The sequence below is a fragment of the Lotus japonicus genome, chromosome 3 (genome assembly GCF_012489685.1).
Source record: "Lotus japonicus ecotype B-129 chromosome 3, LjGifu_v1.2".
Lineage (NCBI taxonomy): Eukaryota > Viridiplantae > Streptophyta > Magnoliopsida > Fabales > Fabaceae > Lotus > Lotus japonicus.
In genome coordinates, this window is record NC_080043.1 from 9356791 (window position 1) to 9376828 (window position 20038).

Consider the following 20038-nt stretch of genomic DNA (forward strand, 5'->3'; position numbering starts at 1 on the left):
GAAAATCAAATCATTACCCAGAAAAGCACACTCACCCATCCACATTCTTCTTCAATTCATCAATTAATCTCTCCACTCTTCAAAATCACAATAATACAATTCTTCATCTTTCTTTATCCTAATTTCAAAAACAAAAATTCTTCATCTTTGCTGGGGAAAAACCCCAATCTCTTCTCACCCTCTTTACCAGGTCACGCTCCCCAACCCCACCACTACACCAGAGCCTTCGCAAATCAAAAGTACAAGATCGAATTATTGGCATAGTCTCCATGAATTCACCCTCCCCAGCAACGAGCATACAAGTGCTGATAGGACAGCAGAAAGCATGCGAGGAAGCGGGTTCCTTATCCTCATCTCTTCCTCGTTCTTCCCATTCAATAAAAGAGAGGTTCAATCCCTTGTCGAGTCTGGTCCTCTCGGCCAAGAAGATGAAGAAGAGAAGATAGTGGTGGCGTGGCAGCACCGGATCTTGGGAAGGAGATCAGTTCTCCATCGCACCCAGCCGTCGCGCTCTTTCCCTCTCAATTTCTTTCTTCCGTGGCACTCAGATCCAGATCTTTGTGGTAGGGAGTGGGTGGGGGTGGAGGTTGGGGTAAAGGAAGGTACTTTCTTGAAGATCTTCCTCCTATCTCTTTGAATCCTAGACCAGAATAAAGAAAGGAGCCTGAGAGAAGCTTGATTCTAACTTGAGTTCGGGGTTTCTGTGTTGAGGTTTCTTAGTTTGGGTTTTGGATTGAAGATCATGATTCAGGGATTATTGGGTTAAGATTTCTGGGATGAGTTAAGGAGGAGGAGGAGGAGGAGGAGGAGGAGAGAAAGAAGGAGGAGGAGGAGATGAGAAAAAAAAAACGATGGATGAAGAAGATGAGAATATCAGTCAAAGTTATATTAGGTTTGTTTTACAGATTAGAATCAGGGGTTTGTTATTATTAGATTAGGTTATTATTTAGTCAAGGAATTATTAGATTAGAGATTTTATTTAAATTATAGATTTTATAAAGTTTTTTATTTTTTTTAGCTTAAATAAATGAGTTGGAATTAAAAAGTAAAGTTTTATAATTTTTCAATTTAAAAAAAAATAATAAAAATGCCACGTGGAATTAATGACTAGGATAAAATTGAAGTCTTACGGCCTTTGTCCTTAATTGAATTAAAAAAAAATTTAGAGACCCAATTTGATGAAATTTTTTTCTAGGTCCTGGAACTGATTCCCTTTATAATCTCAGGGGCCTTTGGACCCTTTAAGCCTATAATTTACTATGCCATGTACTGGATAGTGTCAGAAAAAAATAGCGAAAGGCACAATGTCGGTTATCGGTTAAAATAAGTAAAATGAAAAAAAGTTAACGAAAAGAGAAATAAGAGAAAAACACATAGAAAATTGAAATCAAAACAAAATGAGGGGGGAAAATAAAAAATAAAAAACAGAAAACAAAGCTAGTTTTAAAAAACAATAATAATATATACACACTTCTTTTTTATACACTTCATTTTCACAATTTTTATTTCTATCTCTCTCCTATTATCATCTATCACATCTTATATTTTCTCTCTCTTACTTTTTCTTTTCTTCTCATCTCTCTCCTGCTCCAACTCTTTCCACCTTATTTTGAGGTGTGAACCAATAATTATTCTTTAAAAAATAGAGTATTGAAGAGAACAAAAATAAAAATAAAACAAAAATCAACCTTTATATTACAATCCTTATCCTCTTGACCAAGAAAATCACCATAATATAATTCCCATGCAGTTTGTTTTACTTCACCACCAGCTTCAAAATGCAATCCACCCCATCCATCAAAACCAAATACAAATCATCTTCAAGAAGACACAAGCTAGGATTCTTCACCCCTGAAAACTCCACAAATCGCTACGTAGCAATCTGGCACATCTCCCAATCCTACAAGGATGGAAATCTTGTAATCTTGAACGCTCAGAACCGGGTGATATGGTCAACAAACATTTCAATTTCAAGCAACTCAACGAGAACAGCTCAGATTCTCGATTCAGGAAACCTGATCCTGCGAGATGATGAAACCGGAGAAACAGTTTGGGACACTTACTCCCATCCTAGCGGATCAGCTGTCCCAGGAATGAGAATCGCGACGAACCGAATCACCCTGAAGAAAATCCAGTACACCACATGGAAAAATAGTACTGATCCCTCTTCAGGCTACTTCACAGCTAGTCTAGAACGATTGGACACTCCAGAAGTGTTTTTCTGGCGCAACAAAACTCATCCATATTGGAGAACTGGTCCAAGGAATGGACGAGTTTTCCTCGGCGCACCGAGGATGCTAACTGAGTATCTGGCTGGATGGGAATTTCAAAAGGATGATGGTCATGGAAATTCTTATCTTACTTACAATTACGGTAAGCAGAACACCTTTGGAATTCTGCACATGACTTCTAATGGTTCACTTCAATATATAAGCTTTTACAACAAGATAGAAATAGTAAGACTTTTTTTTTTTTTTTTTTAGATAAGCCAAAATTGTATTGATTAAGAATTACAAGGGGTACTCCAACCCAATACAAGGAAAAAAGAAAACAAAGCTCAAAACAGAAATAAAACTAGAAACAGTACAAAAACAAGTAGAAAACCAGTTATGCTAACAAGCACTTAAGAAGAACAAACACACAAGAGAGGATTTGAGTGCCATTCAAACAAAGAATAACAAAATCCTTTCATATTTGCCCTGTTCCATTGCCATGACCGCCACTTTACCAGGTCTAAAGCATTGGTCCAGCATACTTGCTCATTCCTGAAAACAATTCCATTCCTAATCAACCAAACCGTCCATACCATGGCCCACCAAACTGACAACATACCCAACTGTTGCTGCTCACTCCAACCGAAATAAAATTGCAGAAAATGATCTCTCAAATTTCCTGGAAGGACAGTTTGAAAGCCAATCCAACAGTAACAATCCAACCATAATGCCAATGAAACAGGACATGACAATAAAAGGTGGGACGCTGATTCTACCTCACTGACACAAAACTTACACAGCTCCGCTCCATTCTGCAAGATAACACCCCACTTCAACAAATTATCCATGGACGAAAGACGATTAAGAATGCACCGCCAAGTAAACGCCTTGACATTAGATGGAGCAAATGAATTCCAAATAAGCTTGAACACACAGTCAACAGGACGCAATACTGGTTCCTGCAAAAAGACATAAGCAGAATTCACAGAGTAAAGACCATCCGACGTCGGGCTCCAAGTCCACCTATCCAACACACCCTCACACATAGCAACAGTATTAATAGTCCTTAACATAGCTTGCACCATAACCTGCTCACGCACCCCCAACGGTAGCCGCCAAGGAAGATTCCACTGCCACGAACCATTAGACCACACCTCACAATCTCTAATTACCGCACGCTTGACCCTGGACAGGTTATAGAGCTTATAATAAACTTTCCTAAGAGGATCACAACCAGCCCAATCCTCCAGCCACATAAGTGTACTGTCTCCTCCTTTTACTGTTTTGGCAGCACCCTCCTCAAACCAATTATTGGAACCCAAACAGCAAGCGTTTTGCACATCTCTCCACCACCCCGATGCCTGCATAAAAGACCCATCCTCGTACTTAGCTTTAATAATTCTGCACCAAAGTGCCTCTTTCTCAGTCTTCCATCTCCACATCCACTTTCTGAGGAGTGATTTATTAAATAATGCTAAATCTTTCAAACCCAACCCACCAACCTCCTTTGGAAGACAAACCTGATCCCAGCTTACCCAAGCAATTTTCCTATCCCCTTCACTGCCACCCCAGAGGAAACTGCGCATAATGCGATTACATGTCTGAAGCACACAAGCTGGCATTTTAAAGAATGACAGGAAAAAGAGTGGCAAAGCAGAAAGTACACTCTGAATCAAACAGATTCGACCCCCAAACGAAATCAGCTTCTGTTTCCACAAAGAGAGTCTACTTCTTATCTTCTTCAAAACTGGCTCCCAAGTTTTGGCACTGCTTGCCCTCCCCCCCACTGGAATACCCTAGTAAGTAAACGGTATACTCATGATCTTGCAGTTCAGAAAAGAAGCAAACTGCTGGAGAGCACCAGAAGCAGTAGCAATAGAAGCTAGCCTACTCTTATGAAAATTCACCTTAAGACCAGAAACAAGCTCAAAGCAGCGGAGCACACATTTGAGAACCACCAAATTCTGAATGGATGCCTCCCCCAGAAATACAGTGTCATCAGCAAACTGCAAGAGAGAGACAACCAGGTCGCCCCCTGACCCAACTGGAATCCCTTTGAACTCCCCCAAATTCACTGCACTCTGGAATAAGCCATTAAGGCCCTCAGCAACAATTAGAAATAAAAAAGGAGCAAGGGGATCACCTTGTCTAAGCCCCTTTTCCATGACAAATTCCCCTGTTGGACTACTATTCACCAGAACTGAAACAGATGCTGACTTGAGGCAACTCATAATCCACCCAATCCATTTCGCGCTAAAATTCAATCTTTCCATCATGTACTGCAAAAAATCCCATTCAACAGAGTCATATGCCTTCTCATAATCCACTTTGAAAATGATGCTCGGTCGCTTTTTCGTTTTGGCCTCATGCACAACCTCATTAACCACCACCACACTATCCAGCATATTCCGGTTCCCTATAAAAGCAAATTGCTTGTCATCAATCACCTTTCCAATAACAGCTTGCAGTCTAGTTGCTAACAGCTTAGAAATCACCTTATAAATGCACCAAATTAAAGAAATAGGCCGGAAATCATTGAGAGCCTGAGGATTTGTTACCTTTGGAATTAGAACAATGAATGACGCATTGCACCCCCTTGGCCACGCTCCCCTACGCCAGAATTCCTTCACTACCTTGATCACATCACCCTTCAAAACGTCCCAAAACTTCTGTATAAAATTAAAATTAAATCCATCTGGTCCCGGACTTTTATTCCCACCACAAGCCCAAACTGCATTTTTTATTTCTATCTCATCAAAAGACCCAATCAGATCTGCATTGTCTCTCTCAGACACTGTTTTGAACTGAACCCCATCAAGCTTTGGTCGCTGCCAGACCTCTGACCTGAACTTATTACAAAGAATTCTTGAACTGCTACTTTCACCCTATTTGGGTCTTCCTCCCAACAATCCTCCACCAACAAACCAACTAAGGAATTTACACGACGCTTCCAGTTAATTACCGAATGGAAAAAAGGTGAATTCTGATCACCTTCTGAAATCCACCTTGATCGAGCCTTTTGACAAAGGATAGACTCATGATGACGCAACACAGACCAAAACTCTGAAAGTAACTCCCTGCGTTTGTCCTCCTCCTCCATAGAAAGACCTTATTCCTCCTCTTTGACATCAAGGGAATTAATACTTTGAACAATTGTTTCCCTTCTAGTTTTCATATCACCAAACACCTGAGAGTTCCAATCTTTTAGACTCCCTTTCAAACCTTTGAGCTTCTCCTTTAGCACAAATGCTCCCCAACCTCGAACACGCAAACCTGCCCAAGTTTGCTCAACAAAAGGTCGAAGTCTATGATCATCAAGCCAGCAATTCAGCACCCTGAAGGGCTTCGGGCCCCAATCCTGAAACGACTGACGGAGCAACAGAGGACTATGATCAGAAATATCACGGTTGAGGACCAACTGAGAACAATTCGGCCAAGCATCACACCACTCCTTGGAAACCAAAAATCTGTCAATTCTACTCTGCGCTTGGTTATTCGGCCGACGCCAAGTAAACTTCCTACCTGCTACCGGTAAATCCAGCAGCTCCATACTGTCAATAAATAAATTAAACTCAGCCATCTCCCTCCTTTGACAAGGCAACACCCCTGCCACACCTCGACGTTCATCCTCATATCTGACAGCATTAAAATCCCCCAATAGACACCAAGAAAGATCCTGGCATTGCTGACGCCATTCAAGCAAACTAGACCACAAGGCTCTCTTGTCAGCTAAACCACAAGCAGAGTAAATGTTAACAATTACACACCTGTGATGATTCGCTGTCCAAACACCAACTAAGCCAAGGAAACCTCCTCCCTGAACAACCTCTTCCACAGCAAAAGCCTTTGCATTCCAAATACAAAGTAATCCGCCTGCACTATTCACAGCTGGGATTGCCCTCCAATCAAAATCAGAGTCACCCCACAGCAGAGAGCACAATCTTCTATCAACAAACTGAACATTGGTTTCCTGAATGCAAAGCATTTCAACATAATTTTGGTTGACTACCTCTCTGATTACCCTTCTTTTCTCCCCCACCCCCAAACCTCTAACATTGAAAGATAGGATCTTCATGAGCAATCTCTATTTATCCTTCCATTATTGCCTCTGTTCCCATGCGCATCACGCCGCTCAAGTTCAATCAACTTATCAATGACCTCCTATTCCTGTCCTTCAAAAGAAACCCCAAATTTTTTACACAACTCCCACATGTTACGAGCTTCTTTAGCTTCACCTCGCAGCCAAGTCACAGGACAGTGAGTCGCCGGGGCAGAATCCGACAACGAGTCGCACAAAAGACTTCTCAACCTCTTTCGTTTCTCAGCTGCTGACAGAGATGGGAATTCATGGGACAAAATTGGCTCTGAAACAGTGCTCCCACCCACGACCCTAGCCGCGGGTCTTTCACAAAAAACACCAAACGCATTCTTTACCTCCACCGCTGGTACGATTCTCCTTGCCCTCCCTGAGATAGCTCGATTCAACGTTGAATCGATGGGATCAAATTGAAGGTCCCCTGATTCTGACGTTGTGTTTTCTTTCCTATTTATCTCATCCGCACGTGGCTCACTGGAAAGGGGCGAACGTTGTGAAGCTTCCTGGGTCGGTGCTACCTCACCCGACCCGCCCCACTCCTCATTAATTGGTCCATCAGCAAGTGGGCCGTGACCTAACACAACCTGGCCACTTTCTTCATTTAAATGAACGGGCCCCACAGAGTTAGAATTAGAACCTTCCTCACCTCCTGCTGACTCACTAATCACCACATCATTTAAATTTAAATTGTTTGCTTTCAATGTTGCCGTTAATGACAGTCCAACCTTCACCAAAGATTCCTCCTGATTATTTGGTAACGCAGTACACGGAATTTCAAAATCCTCCCCTTTACGGCCTGCATGGAATTCGCGCCCGTTATTGCTCTCACCTGTGGACTGATTCAGCGCATCTTCCGTATTCAATGCCAATTCATCATCTTTCATAGCTACGGTATCAGGAACCGTTTCCGCCGCCACATCGCTAGCATACCACTGCCGCGCCGGGCTCTGCAAACTTTCATTCAATGACCATTCCTCTGAAACCCCGTCATCACTTTCTTCCTCCTGGCCCATGCAACGACAACTACAAGCCAGTGAACTGAAGTCTGAGGTCTCCTCTATCAGGCGAATACTATATGTCACCCCATTGATAACAATGCTTCTAAATTGAGACACCTCCGTATGGAAACCTGTACGCACTTGCAATCTGTAGTATTCCAGGGTGGAAAAGGCTGCGGTTCTGTCATCGATAGCCACCAAATCCCCCACCGGACGAAGTAATTCCTCAAAGCACTTCCGGTCCCACATATGAATTGGGAAACCAAAGCACCTGAGCCAAGTGATTCTGAACTCTGAGACAAGTCCAGGTGACCAAGCATGAATCGCATCAAAGATTGGATCGGGCCCATCGACTAATTCTGTTAGTTCATTCCGCAAGTCAAAGCCTTCGGGACCGGTCAAGAGAACCATATTTGCACCCAGAATGTGTGTGATTTCTATGTCACTTGTGGGGCTTTTGGGAACTCTGACGCTTCGAGTGACCCGATTTACAGCTGTTTTGAAGGGTTTAGGCCGCGGGATGCGGGGGCGTGGAGCGCGAAGAATTGGACCGGCGGGTGCGTGAGGACGGCGGAGCTGCGGTGTGTGGAGGTGAAAAATGGGAGTGAAGTGCAGCAAGATGGGTTTTTGTTGTTTAATAATATGAAGGTGCCTGACTTTGCAGAGAGATCTGATGGGGATCAAGATAAGTGTGGGAGGGATTGCTTAGGAAATTGTTCTTGTTTGGCTTATGGGCATGATCCTTATATTGGTTGCATGTATTGGAGTAGGGATTTGATTGATTTGCAGAAATTTCCAAGTGGAGGTGTTGATCTCTTCATTCGTGTGCCTGCTGAACTAGGTGTGTGTCTTCTTCTCCCTTTCATTTTCAGAATTATCCTCTGGTTCCATGTGTTACCGAGTTCTTCTAGAGTTTACCGCGCTAGAAAGTATGAAAACAGAAAAATACTGATATACTCTTTGTTGAAGTTTAAAGATGTATCCATAGGTGTTATTTTTTCAGTTTCATATTTCTAATGCTAAATTAAACGCAAGCTCTAAGTTTTCAACTTGTTTTATTTTTTATACATGCAGTTAAAGGCAAAGGGGGAAATGGAAACATGAAATTGATTATTGCCATTTCTGTGGCAATTGGTGCAGTTACCTTAGCTGTTTGTTCATATATTTTGTGGCGGAAATTCACTGCCAAGCCTACAGGTAACGTTGCCTTGTTACCATTTCTTACATAATTTCAAGAGCATTCACGTTTTTCTTGTGCTATTAGAAAAGAGAGTATTATTTCATGTGGCAGCTGGGCATCATGCTAGTTTGCAAATTGCATAGATATAATGGATTGTATTTCTTCAAATTCTCCATTACATCTTAGACTTCCAATCAAACCTATAACTTTTTAGTGTTCATATATATATTAGCTTGATGATTGGCAAGAAAAAATATAAAAATCAAATGGCTTATTAGTAGATAAATTTTAATAAATGTTCTTTTTAATTTGTTCATAATCAAATGGCTCTAAAGTCCTTACTAGAGACACCAAACTGCAAAATAAATAACAAAATCGTGCTTGGTCCTACCGATCAAAGTCCGATCCACTCTGTTAATTAAGGGCCAACTATACTCAATAGTCAAAGTTGGTGTGCTGTTAAGTGATACTGTATGTAATATTATCCTATAAGACTCACTGACTCATAGTATAAGTGGTGGACTTGGTGATGATAAAGACGTGACTAGAATTGGTGCGTGAATAATCCAAGAACACTGAAATTTCGGTGCGTGGCTAGAATGTGTAATGTTTCATCCACACCTTTCTTTTGAGGTGGAGAGGTGGAATGATGAAAGAGATAGGAAGAAAAGAAAAAGTAAGAGAGAGAAAAAATGAGATGTGATAGATGATAAGATGAGAGAGATAGAAATAAAAAGAGGTGGAAATGGAGTGTTTAAAAAATGAGGTGTGTATATATCATTACTTTGGCTAGAATTGGTGCGTGAACGCTGGAATTTGCAAGCACATAAGTTGGACTGTTTTGAATCCAGTAGTGCTCACATACGAGTACGGTACCGGATACTTGTATGTATGAGATACGGTATTTTTAGAAAATCCTGGATATGAGTACATTAATTAGTATATATAATATTTATAAACATATATTAGTAGCTGGATACAGTAGTTCATCATCCTCGGGGTAGACCTAAAAAAGTGAAGCGTAGAGGAAGGCAGAAGCGGGTTCTAGATGGGGAGTCTAGTTTGCAAGCGGAGGTCTTGCCAACAACTTATGGATTAGAAGAGCGCCAGCTGATGATTTTGCCAGCAAAATTCTCGGAACCTCAAGGCGTTATGACTAGGGCGAGAAGTGCCCTTTTGATGGGTACGTAAACGCTTGGGCTTGGTGTACGACTGCTCTGACCTTATGGCTTTGAACCGGATTGCGGCTCAAATTTATGCGCGTAGATCTTCTTAGGGCTGGTTTTATTTTTGCAGGCGAGGGTTTTTGGTTTGTTGCGGCTCAAATTTATGCCGGTAGATCTTCATAGCCAGTGGTGCAATCCGTTTTTGTGATTAGATGATAAGAAAATAGAAGTGGAAAATCCATGGCAACGCTTAAAACATCTTATCAAGTGATGGAAGTAAAAATAAATCCCTCCCAGACTCCCAGTTCGGATGAAGGGCAAGGCTATAGTTTATAAGTATGATTGTTAAAAGTAAAAAAGTTCAAGGCAATTTTGTACAACTTTACACTTATCCCTAGCTTATCAATATCCTATACTTACTTACAACACAATTTTGGGTCACCCCGTATCCAGTCCAAATATTAAGGAATTGGAATAAACTTTTAAGCTTGGATCTATTAATCAGATAAAACTCAAACAAAAAAATTCTACGTTGAGATAAGAGCAAAGTATACAAGAGTGTAAAATTTGTCCTCTCACTTACATATGGATTAACATTTTTCTTTTCATATGTGAGATTCTTATTTACCCTTAATTTTCTATTAACACGTGCATTAGTATTTGTGTTTTATTTGAAAATGTGTTTTGACTTTTTTCTGTAAATAGTCAAATTATGTGTTACTTGTAAGTACGTAATTGTTAAATTAATTTTAGGACCCTTAATTTATATGTGATTTGTGAAGGAAAGTGAGTTACTTTTGTTTGAATGTTTTGTAAATTCTGAATTTATTTCGTTAAAGCAATGCAAGTTTTCCTTAACAAATGATAAATACATTCAGGGAGCCAGCCTCAATTCGAAGATCATAAAGAAATGAAACTACATTATCTACCACTATTTGATTTTGAAACGCTTGCAACCGCCACAAAAGGCTTTCATTTGGGTAATGTGCTTGGGAAAGGAGGTTGTGGTTCAGTATATAAGGTACTTTTTTTCTTCTTCTGAGAGCTGCCTACCATTTTACATTTTATATATGTTGCATTAATCAGTATTAACTTCTTTTTTCCTATCTAGGGAGATTTGGAAGATGGCCAAGAAATTGCAGTAAAAAGACTCTCAAAAGCTTCTGGACAAGGATTAGAAGAATTCATGAATGAAGTTGTGGTGATCTCCAAACTTCAACATCGCAATCTTGTAAGACTTCTTGGTTGTTGTGTTGAGCGAGATGAGCAGATCCTGGTTTATGAGTTCATGCCAAATAAGAGTTTGGACGCATTTCTCTTTGGTTAGTTCTTCCCTATTATATATTCTACTTCTAAAACATATGGGATCGTCTCATGTGCATATTTCTCATGGCACTGTCGTGCTATATAAAATCTTGTGTCTATCTCGGTCTTCATGCCTATTATATAGGTAGCGCCCTCAAAATATTTATGAGTAGATAGATAGACATAAAATTTCATCACTAGACTCTCAAATACCGGTCCCAAGCCATCATCACTCTAAGTCTAATCATTCTAATTGTCCCTTATGCACTTAACCACGTACATTAACATGAGTCTAGAGAACCTCAATACATTAGCAAAGTCAGATGCACACAAATAATGACCTTGAACCCAAGTTCCTAGCCATGTCTTAAGCCCAGTCCAGTTCTACAACTAAAAGCTCTGCTAAACACATAACATATTACATCTAGAAGTTGTTTCTCATCTTATTTTTGTCTCTCTTAAGGGTCTACACATATTGAGTGTACAAATTTTTCAATTGTTTTAATAAACTATCCATGTTCTTTATAAAATAACCCCTCCTAGTCATAGTGCAACTTGATCTCATAATCCTGTTATTTATTAAGAAAGTAACGACTAATTACAAGATGTCACCAAAGCTGGCTTCTGAATGAAATAATCTCAAATACGATTTTTTTCCATCTAATTAGCATGTTAATTAACGCGTAGCTAAATTCAACTAAACCCATGGGAGTATCTTGACACATACTGCCTAGCTCTGCAATTCAATACCGACTTTTTTTCTCCAATAAAGCTGTTGCTCCATTTTATTGAAAGGTTTTAATTTAATTATTCACACTATTCTTTCTGTTCAATCTTATTTTCATTTATTGTCTATTTTACATTATACATGACTCTTAATTTTTTTCATTTATCAATAGGTGGACGCGATGTTAAAGTGTGAACGTTAGTTTTCCCTTTTATTGAATAATAAACCTCTTCGAAAATTCCCTATCAAATACTAAACTTTAGGTTAGTCAAAGAGAGCCAAGGAAATCAACCTTTCTATTACAATCCTCTTTACCAAGAAAATCACCAACATAATTCTTCTTCTTGAGCATATTATCTTACAACACCGATGCAGTTAGTTTTACTTCACCACCAGCTTCAAAATGCAATTGACCCCATCAAACCCAAACACTAATATTCTTGTTCAAATAGACACAAACAATATCATCCAGAAAGCACACTAAGGTTCCCATTGTTCTCTAACATTTATGGGTTTTCACAATCATGCTAATCTGTTGTTGATTTTTCTACTCATATTCTCCATATTTTCTTCTGTTTTGAGCTCTGTTGACGATACAATCACACCATCCAAACCCATCAGAGACCCCAACACAATCACTTCCAAAAACGGTGACATCAAGCTAGGATTCTTCACCCCAGAAAACTCTGCAAACCGCTACGTAGCAATCTGGTACATCTCCCAATCCTACAATATATGGGTGGCAAACAGAGATCAACCACTAAACGATTCTTCCAGCGTCTTCAAAATCAACGAGGATGGAAATCTTGTAATCTTGAACGCTCAGAACCGTGTGATATGGTCAACAGATATTTCAATTTCAAGCAATTCAACAAGAACAGCTCAGATTCTCGATTCAGGAAACCTGATCCTGAGAGATGATGAAACTGGAGAAACGGTCTGGGACAGTTACTCCCATCCTAGCGGATCAGCTGTCCCAGGGATGAAAATCGCGACAAACCGAATCACCCTGAAGAAAATCGAGTACACCTCATGGAAAAATAGTACTGATCCTTCTTCAGGCTACTTCACAGCTAGTCTAGAACGATTGGACACTCCAGAAGTGTTTTTCTGGCGCAACAAAACTCATCCATATTGGAGAACTGGTCCATGGAATGGACGAGTTTTCCTCGGCGCACCGAGGATGCTAACTGAGTATCTGGCTGGATGGGAATTTCAAAAGGATGATGGTCATGGAAATTCTTATCTTACTTACAATTACGGTAAGCAGAACACCTTTGGAATTCTGCGCATGACTTCTAATGGTACACTTCAATATATAAACTTTTACAACAAGACGGAAGCGTATAGACTCGAGGTGGGTCAAAATGTGTGTGATTTCTATGGCACTTGTGGGGCTTTTGGGAACTGTGACGCTTTCAGTGACCCGATTTGCAGCTGTTTTGAGGGGTTTAGGCCGAGGGATGCGGAGGCGTGGAGCGCAAAGAATTGGACCGGCGGGTGTGTGAGGACGGCGGAGCTGCGGTGTGAGGAGGTGAAGAATGGGAGTGAAGTGCAGCAAGATGAGTTTTTGTTGTTTAATAATATGAAGGTGCCCGATTTTGCAGAGTTATCTGGTGGGGAGCAAGATAAGTGTCGGCCGGATTGCTTAGCAAATTGTTCTTGCTTGGCGTATGCGTATGACCTTACTATTGGTTGCATGTATTGGAGTAGGGATTTGATTGACTTGCAGAAATTTGAAAAGAGAGGTGTTGATCTCTTCATTCGTGTGCCTGCAGAACTAGGTGTGTCTTCTTCTCTCTTTCATTTTTAGAATCCTCTGGTTCCGTTCCATGTGTTCTTTCAAAGTTTACCATTAGAAAAAATATATATAAAAAAACAGATCGAGATATACTCTTTGTTCTTACACACGGCCGTCAGCCCTCTGATTTAGGAATTAGAGTCTCAGATCTAAGGATTTGAGCCCAGATCTAGGTTTCTCGAGTCCTAGGATTTCTAGCCGTCAAGACAATAAATATAAGAGTAAATGAGAATTTGTCTTATTCAATGAGGGGTCTTGCTTTTTATAGTGGAGTCAAACATTAAACATAAATCTATTACATTTGGGCCTTAACTAGGCGTCTTGGCCTTTGCTATCTATGGGCCCAATCCGCTAGTATTCGATCAGCTTTAAGCTGCTAGAGTCGACGTGCCAAGACCGCAAGGTCCTTTGAATAGAGGTTGAATCGCCATAAAGGGGCGAGTCCGGTCCACCTGCCCGCAAAACATCAAATCCTCGTGCAAAAGGATGAAGTGCGTTTTTAGCATTGAGTTCCAGTGTCCTAAAAGTCTTTGAGTTGAGGTCGAGTCGCCCTAAAGGAAGCGAGTCCAATCCACTCTTTGTTGAAGTTAAAAGATGTATCAAGATGTCCTACTTATCCATTTTCATATTTTCTAATGCTAAATTAAATAAGTTCTAAGTTTTCAACTTGTTTTATTTTTTATACAGTTAAAAGCAAAGGGGGGAAAGGAAACATGACATTGATTATTGCCATTTCTGTGGCAATTGGAGCAGTTACCTTAGCTGTTTGTTCATATATTTTGTGGCGGAAATTAACTGCCAAACCTACAGGTAAAGTTTCCTTGTTACCATTTCTTAAGTAATTTGAAGAGCATTCATGTTTTTCGTGTGCAATTAGAAAAGAGAGTATTATGTTATGTGTCAATTGAGTATCATGCTAGTTTGTATATCATGTAATGGATTTGATTTCTTCGATTTTGTATTACGTACATCTTAGACTTTCAATCAAACCTACAACTTTTTAGCGTTCATATATATGAGCTTGATGATCGCAGCCATAATGAAGAGAAAAAGCAAGAAAAAATAAAATAATCTAATGGCTTATAAGTGGATAGCTTTTGATTGATAAGTGCTTTAGTTCATAATCAAATGGCTCTAAAGTCCTTACTAGAGACACTAATGACTAAACTGAAAAACAAAACACAAAATGGTGCTTGCTCTTATCAATCAAAGTCCACTCTATAGTTAATGGTCAACTACGCTCAATAGTCAAAGTTGGTGTGCTGTTAAGTGATACTGTATGTAGTATTATCCTACAAGACTCATAGTATAAGTGGTGGACTTGGTGATGATAAAGACGGGACTAGAATTGGTGCGTGAGTAGTCCAAGAACACTGAAATTTTGGTGCGTGTGGCTAGAATTGTACGTGAACACTGAAATTTGCAAACACATAATAGGTTGGACTGCTTTGAATTTAGTAGTGCTCACATACGAGTACGTGCCGGATACTTGTATGCAGAGACGGATTTATGTATATAGCTATGAGGGTATGTGGCCTCACTTAATTTTGAAAAAATTCATTAGAAAAAAATTTGAGTAGTAAAAGTATATGGTTTTTTATGGATCATTTGGTAAAAAATGCTCTCACTTGTGTTCTACATTGCTAAATGCTCTCACTTGAGTAATAAAAGTACGTAGTTTTCTATAGTCTCTTTGGTAGAAACATGCTCTCACCTTTGTCCCATTTGATAAAAAATGCCTTCAATTCTAATAGTATATATTAATTTTTTTTACGAATTTATATGTATATACTGCCCTCATAGCATCAAATTTCTGGATTCGTCACAGTTTTATGTATGACATACGGTATTTTTAGAAAATCCTAGATATGAGTACTTTGGTATATAGAATATTTATAAATAAATAAATATATATATATATATATATAGTTATAATGAGTTAAAAAGTAATATATAAACTTAAATAAATTACACCCAAGATAATCAAATGATACAAATTAAAATAGGATTCAAAAATAATTTATATGGTGTTGTGCTGTCGAGGCAGAACGACATAACAACATTAAAATAAAAAAAAGAACAAGATAATTACACAATGACAAGGTGATGCGAAACGATAGTGTGTTGCGGACTGACGAAGGTCTTACGGCAAGGCGAAAGGTTTAAGTAAGAGGTTGAGAGGTATGTGGGTTCAATGGCGGTGGTAGAAGAGGTTGGAGTGAGAGGCTAGATTATGACTTAGAATTTAGGTTTCAGAAATTAAAATTTTCAAAGTTCTGAATTGATTAAGAAAAACTACAATGATGTAGTCTTGGCCCAGAAGTACCCAAGAAGTTTTCAATGTGTGCCACAAAGTCCCAACGCAGATTCTATATTTTTTTAAAATGCATTAAGGTACGATATCGGGTACGTTTTTTTATAGACTCGTATCAGGTACGTAGGCATACCCATCGCGCGTACACATACCCAATAAGTGGTCATTTTTGGAGTACCCACACTTCATAGCCAGTGGTGCAATATGTTTTTATGATTCGACGATAAGTAAATAGAAGTGGAAAATCCATGGCAACGCTTAATATATCTAATTAAGTGATGGAAGTTAAAATAAATCCCTCCCAATTCGGATGAAGGCTATATAGTTTATAAGTATGATTGTTGAAAGTCCAAAATTTGTTAAGGCAATTTTGTACAACTTTACACTCATCCCTAGCTTATCAATATCCTAGACTTACCACACAATTTTGGGAATTGGAATAAGCTTTTAAGCTTGGATCTAGTAATCAGATAAAACTCAAACAAAAGATTTCTACATTAAGTTAAGAGCAAAGTATACAAAAGTGTCATTTACATATGGATCAACATTTTTCTTTTTATATGTGTGACTTCTTATTTACACTTAATTTTTCATCAACACGTGCATTAGTATTTGCGTTTTATTTGAATTTTGAAAATGTCTCTTGACATTTCTCTGTGAATAGTCAAACTATGTGTCACTTGTAAGTAATAGTTAAATTAATTTTAGAACCCTTAATTTATATGTGATTTCTGAAGGAGAGTTAGTTACTTTTGTTTAAATGTTTTGTAAATTCTAAATTTATTTCATTAAAGCAATGCAAGTTTTCCTTAACAAATGACAACTATATTCAGGGAGCCAGCCTCAATTCAAAGATCAGAAACAAATGAAACTAGATGAGCTACCACTATTTAGTTTTGAAACGCTTGCAACCGCCACAAAAGGCTTTCATTTGGGTAATGTGCTTGGGAAAGGAGGTTTTGGTCCAGTATATAAGGTATTTTTTTTTTCTGAGAGATGACTACCATTTTACAAATTATATATCAGTGTTAATTTTTTTCAATCTAGGGAGAATTGGAAGATGGCCAAGAAATTGCAGTAAAAAGACTCTCAAAATCTTCTGGACAAGGATTAGAAGAATTCATGAATGAAGTTGTGGTGATCTCTAAACTTCAACATCGCAATCTTGTAAGACTTCTTGGTTGTTGTGTTGAGCGAGAAGAACAGATCCTGGTTTATGAGTTCATGCCAAATAAGAGTTTGGACGCATTTCTCTTTGGTTAGTTCTTCCTTATTATGTATTTTATTTCTAAAACAGATGGGATCCTCTCATGTGCATATTCCACATGGCATTGTCGTGCTATATAAAATCTTGTGTATATCTCGATCTTAATGCCTATTATATAGGTAGCGTTCTCAAAATATTTATGAGTAGAGAGATAGACACAAAATTTCATTGATAGTGTCATGTGAAACAAGAGGATGGTAATTGTGATTGAATTAACATGTTTGTTTTAGTTCAATTTTTTTTATTAAAATAACCAACTTTATATTCATTTTAATTTTTTTCAGATCCACTTCAAAAGAAAATTTTAGATTGGAGAAAGCGTTTTAACATAATTGAAGGAATAGCTCGGGGTATACTTTATCTCCACAGAGACTCAAGGCTAAGGATTATCCATAGAGATCTAAAAGCAAGCAACATCTTGCTAGATGGTGAGATGATTCCAAAGATATCAGATTTTGGTTTAGCCAGAATTTTCAAAGGTGGTGAAGATGATGAAGCTAACACAATAAGGGTTGTTGGAACTTAGTAAGTAAATCTTTTATCATTGAACATAATTATCACAGAATGTCGTTAATTGTTATTTAATTTGTATTATATGCTCTACAATGCAGTGGTTATATGCCTCCTGAATATGCAATGGAGGGGCTTTTCTCAGAGAAATCAGACGTGTATAGCTTTGGAGTTTTATTGCTAGAGATTGTTAGTGGAAGAAGAAACACTAGCTTTCGCAATGACGATTCGCTTAGCCTTATAGGATTTGTAAGTTTTCATACTCCATGGCATTCTTAATTACAAAGAATTAACATTATAATTTAGAATAATGTATGAAAAACACTATTTTTAGAGACATACTTCAACACATAATACTAGCAACAGTAAACATATGGCTGAACTTTCGATTTAGTGAGACTTACATAATTTTCAATCAATCAATGAGAGAATGTTGAAAGATAATGTTTTTCATGACGACCTATATGATTTTCAATCAATCAATGAGAGTGTTGCTAGCACATTTTTTAAGAAGTTAGAGAAATGTGTTGACTTTTTAAAAAATAAATCAATCACAGTTAGTATGTTACAAAGTGTCTTACTAGTACTTATGTAATTTTTACTTATAAAGTTTTGTTGTTCTTTCTAGGCATGGAAACTATGGACAGAAGAAAACATTATTTCTCTAATAGATCCAGATATATGGGATCCAAGCGTTGAAAGTACCATGTTAAGGTGCATACACATAGGACTTCTATGTGTGCAAGAAATCCCAAGAGAAAGGCCAGCTATATCCACTGTAGTTTTGATGCTCATAAGTGAGATCACACAACTGCCTCCTCCAGGGCAAGTTGCATTTGTCCAGAAGCACAATGCTAAAAGTTCAGAGTCTTCTCAAAAGAGTCAGTGTAGCTCCAACAATAATGTAACTCTTAGTGAAGTTCATGGCAGGTAAATATGAGATCAATGCATAGACAAAATATGTGTGCTTATTTGATCAGTGGTTCCATCCTTATTATAGAATTTCTTGTAACATCCTTATTATAGCAGGTTAATTGTAATACCAATTATCAATTTACTTATTGGTTTACATAATTTACCAATCTACCAATGAAATGTATTCATCTCATAAATGTGTGTTAGCATAGATTTTCATGGAGTGTGAAAATATGAGACCATCCAAAAAATGGAAAGGTTTGAGAATTGATAATTTTTTTGTAATAAGGATCGGCCTGAGCCCCAACAACAAAGCCTAAGCAAAGCCTACACTATTGGGAGAAGAATCCCCATAAACATCACCCAACCCCTCTCTTTGGCTGACAAGTGTCACCCTCATATTGATTGGACCAAATTGTGTTTAGCCCATTTTCATTTGAGTTTTCTATGGAGGCTCATTATTGAAAGCCGTTTGAATGCTGATTCTATTTTTTTTTGTCCCCTCATTAATTGCTAACATAAAATTTGCACATTAATGATTGATTAACATTTTGACTATTTCGACTATTTAATGACAAATAAGTGATGCTTGCTATGATAAAGTTGGCAGAGAACTTTATTTGGAAAATTACAAAGAATCAAGTCTGATTGCTAGGTTTTTTTACGCGGAATTGGCTACCAATTTCAAATACCGTGCAATTAATCAATGTTTTTATTTTCATCATGCATTTACCTTCCTTTTTTAACTTCCATTCATCAGTAACTCTAATTCTGAAATTCCTATATAAATCACCTAATGCTATTCTTCAACTTCATCAGTCCTTTCATTTTCCACCAACTATTAGCTTTGAAATATACGTTGTTCTGATGGAAATCGACAATCTCGCCACCCTCGATGCCTCGAAGGAGAACTTGACTGTTGTTGCAAAGGTGAACCGTTTATGGCTTAGTCGGAGCTTATATGGTTCGAAGCTTCCATTTTCCATGGACATGGTTCTTATGGATGACAAGGTATATCACTTTTTCACATAATCACCATGTTTTAAGTTCTTTTTTTTTAATGGTTGGTAAATTTCTTATGTTCTCTTTTTATTGAATTTCAGGGTTGTAAGATTCACGCTTCGGTTATGATGACTCTTATTTACCAATTCCAATCTTTGCTAAGTGAAGGATGTGTATATCGGATTTCGTTCTTTGGTGTTGGTGAAAGCGGTCGTGATTTCCGTCCAACCTCGCATCCATTCAAGATCAACTTTGATATTCATACTTTTGTGTGATTGGTTCCCAACAAGGCTATCAACTTAAGTCCTTACTCTTTTGTGCCACTCTCTGATATAATGTTTAAGGACATTGATAGTCTTTTCTTATAAGTATGTACTCTTTGGTAGCCTTTTGAGTTTTAACTTACTGTTATTAAATTTGGATTAATGTTTTAATGATTGAGCAGATGTGATTGAAATTCTCACTGGTGCAAGTGGTGAACAAGAGTTTGAGAAAGATGTTTCAAAGGAGAAAAGAATTACTATTGAACTTGATCAAGATGGGT

General features: G+C 38.2%; 2 protein-coding genes across 2 annotated transcripts; both read left to right on the forward strand.

The window, feature by feature from the left end:
• Nucleotides 1-1651: 1651 nt before the first annotated feature.
• On the forward strand, nucleotides 1652-11106 carry LOC130743241 (G-type lectin S-receptor-like serine/threonine-protein kinase At1g11330). The gene is made up of 5 exons (XM_057595394.1): nucleotides 1652-2456; nucleotides 7713-8148; nucleotides 8382-8504; nucleotides 10532-10674; nucleotides 10765-11106. Exons 1-5 carry the CDS (start codon nucleotides 1779-1781, stop codon nucleotides 10978-10980), a joined length of 1596 nt encoding a protein of 531 aa, XP_057451377.1. The 5' UTR covers nucleotides 1652-1778; the 3' UTR covers nucleotides 10981-11106.
• An 841-nt stretch (nucleotides 11107-11947) lies between these two features.
• On the forward strand, nucleotides 11948-19498 carry LOC130743239 (G-type lectin S-receptor-like serine/threonine-protein kinase At1g11330). The gene is made up of 8 exons (XM_057595392.1): nucleotides 11948-13469; nucleotides 14174-14296; nucleotides 16634-16776; nucleotides 16848-17058; nucleotides 17352-17592; nucleotides 17679-17826; nucleotides 18206-18507; nucleotides 19312-19498. Exons 1-8 carry the CDS (start codon nucleotides 12194-12196, stop codon nucleotides 19358-19360), a joined length of 2493 nt encoding a protein of 830 aa, XP_057451375.1. The 5' UTR covers nucleotides 11948-12193; the 3' UTR covers nucleotides 19361-19498.
• The last annotated feature ends 540 nt before the right edge of the window (nucleotides 19499-20038 follow it).

What these genes read in the sequence shown, in the direction of transcription:
- LOC130743241 (XM_057595394.1), top strand. Translation starts at nt 1,779, where the DNA reads ATGCAATCCACCCCATCCATCAAAACCAAATACAAATCATCTTCAAGA. An exon ending in TTTACAACAAGATAGAAATA is followed by an intron (nt 2,457 to 7,712) that starts GTAAGACTTTTT and finishes ACCGGTCAAGAG; the next exon opens with AACCATATTTGCACCCAGAA. An exon ending in ATTCACTGCCAAGCCTACAG is followed by an intron (nt 8,505 to 10,531) that starts GTAACGTTGCCT and finishes AAATACATTCAG; the next exon opens with GGAGCCAGCCTCAATTCGAA.
- LOC130743239 (XM_057595392.1), top strand. Translation starts at nt 12,194, where the DNA reads ATGGGTTTTCACAATCATGCTAATCTGTTGTTGATTTTTCTACTCATA. An exon ending in TCGTGTGCCTGCAGAACTAG is followed by an intron (nt 13,470 to 14,173) that starts GTGTGTCTTCTT and finishes TTTTTTATACAG; the next exon opens with TTAAAAGCAAAGGGGGGAAA. An exon ending in GTTTTGGTCCAGTATATAAG is followed by an intron (nt 16,777 to 16,847) that starts GTATTTTTTTTT and finishes TTTTCAATCTAG; the next exon opens with GGAGAATTGGAAGATGGCCA.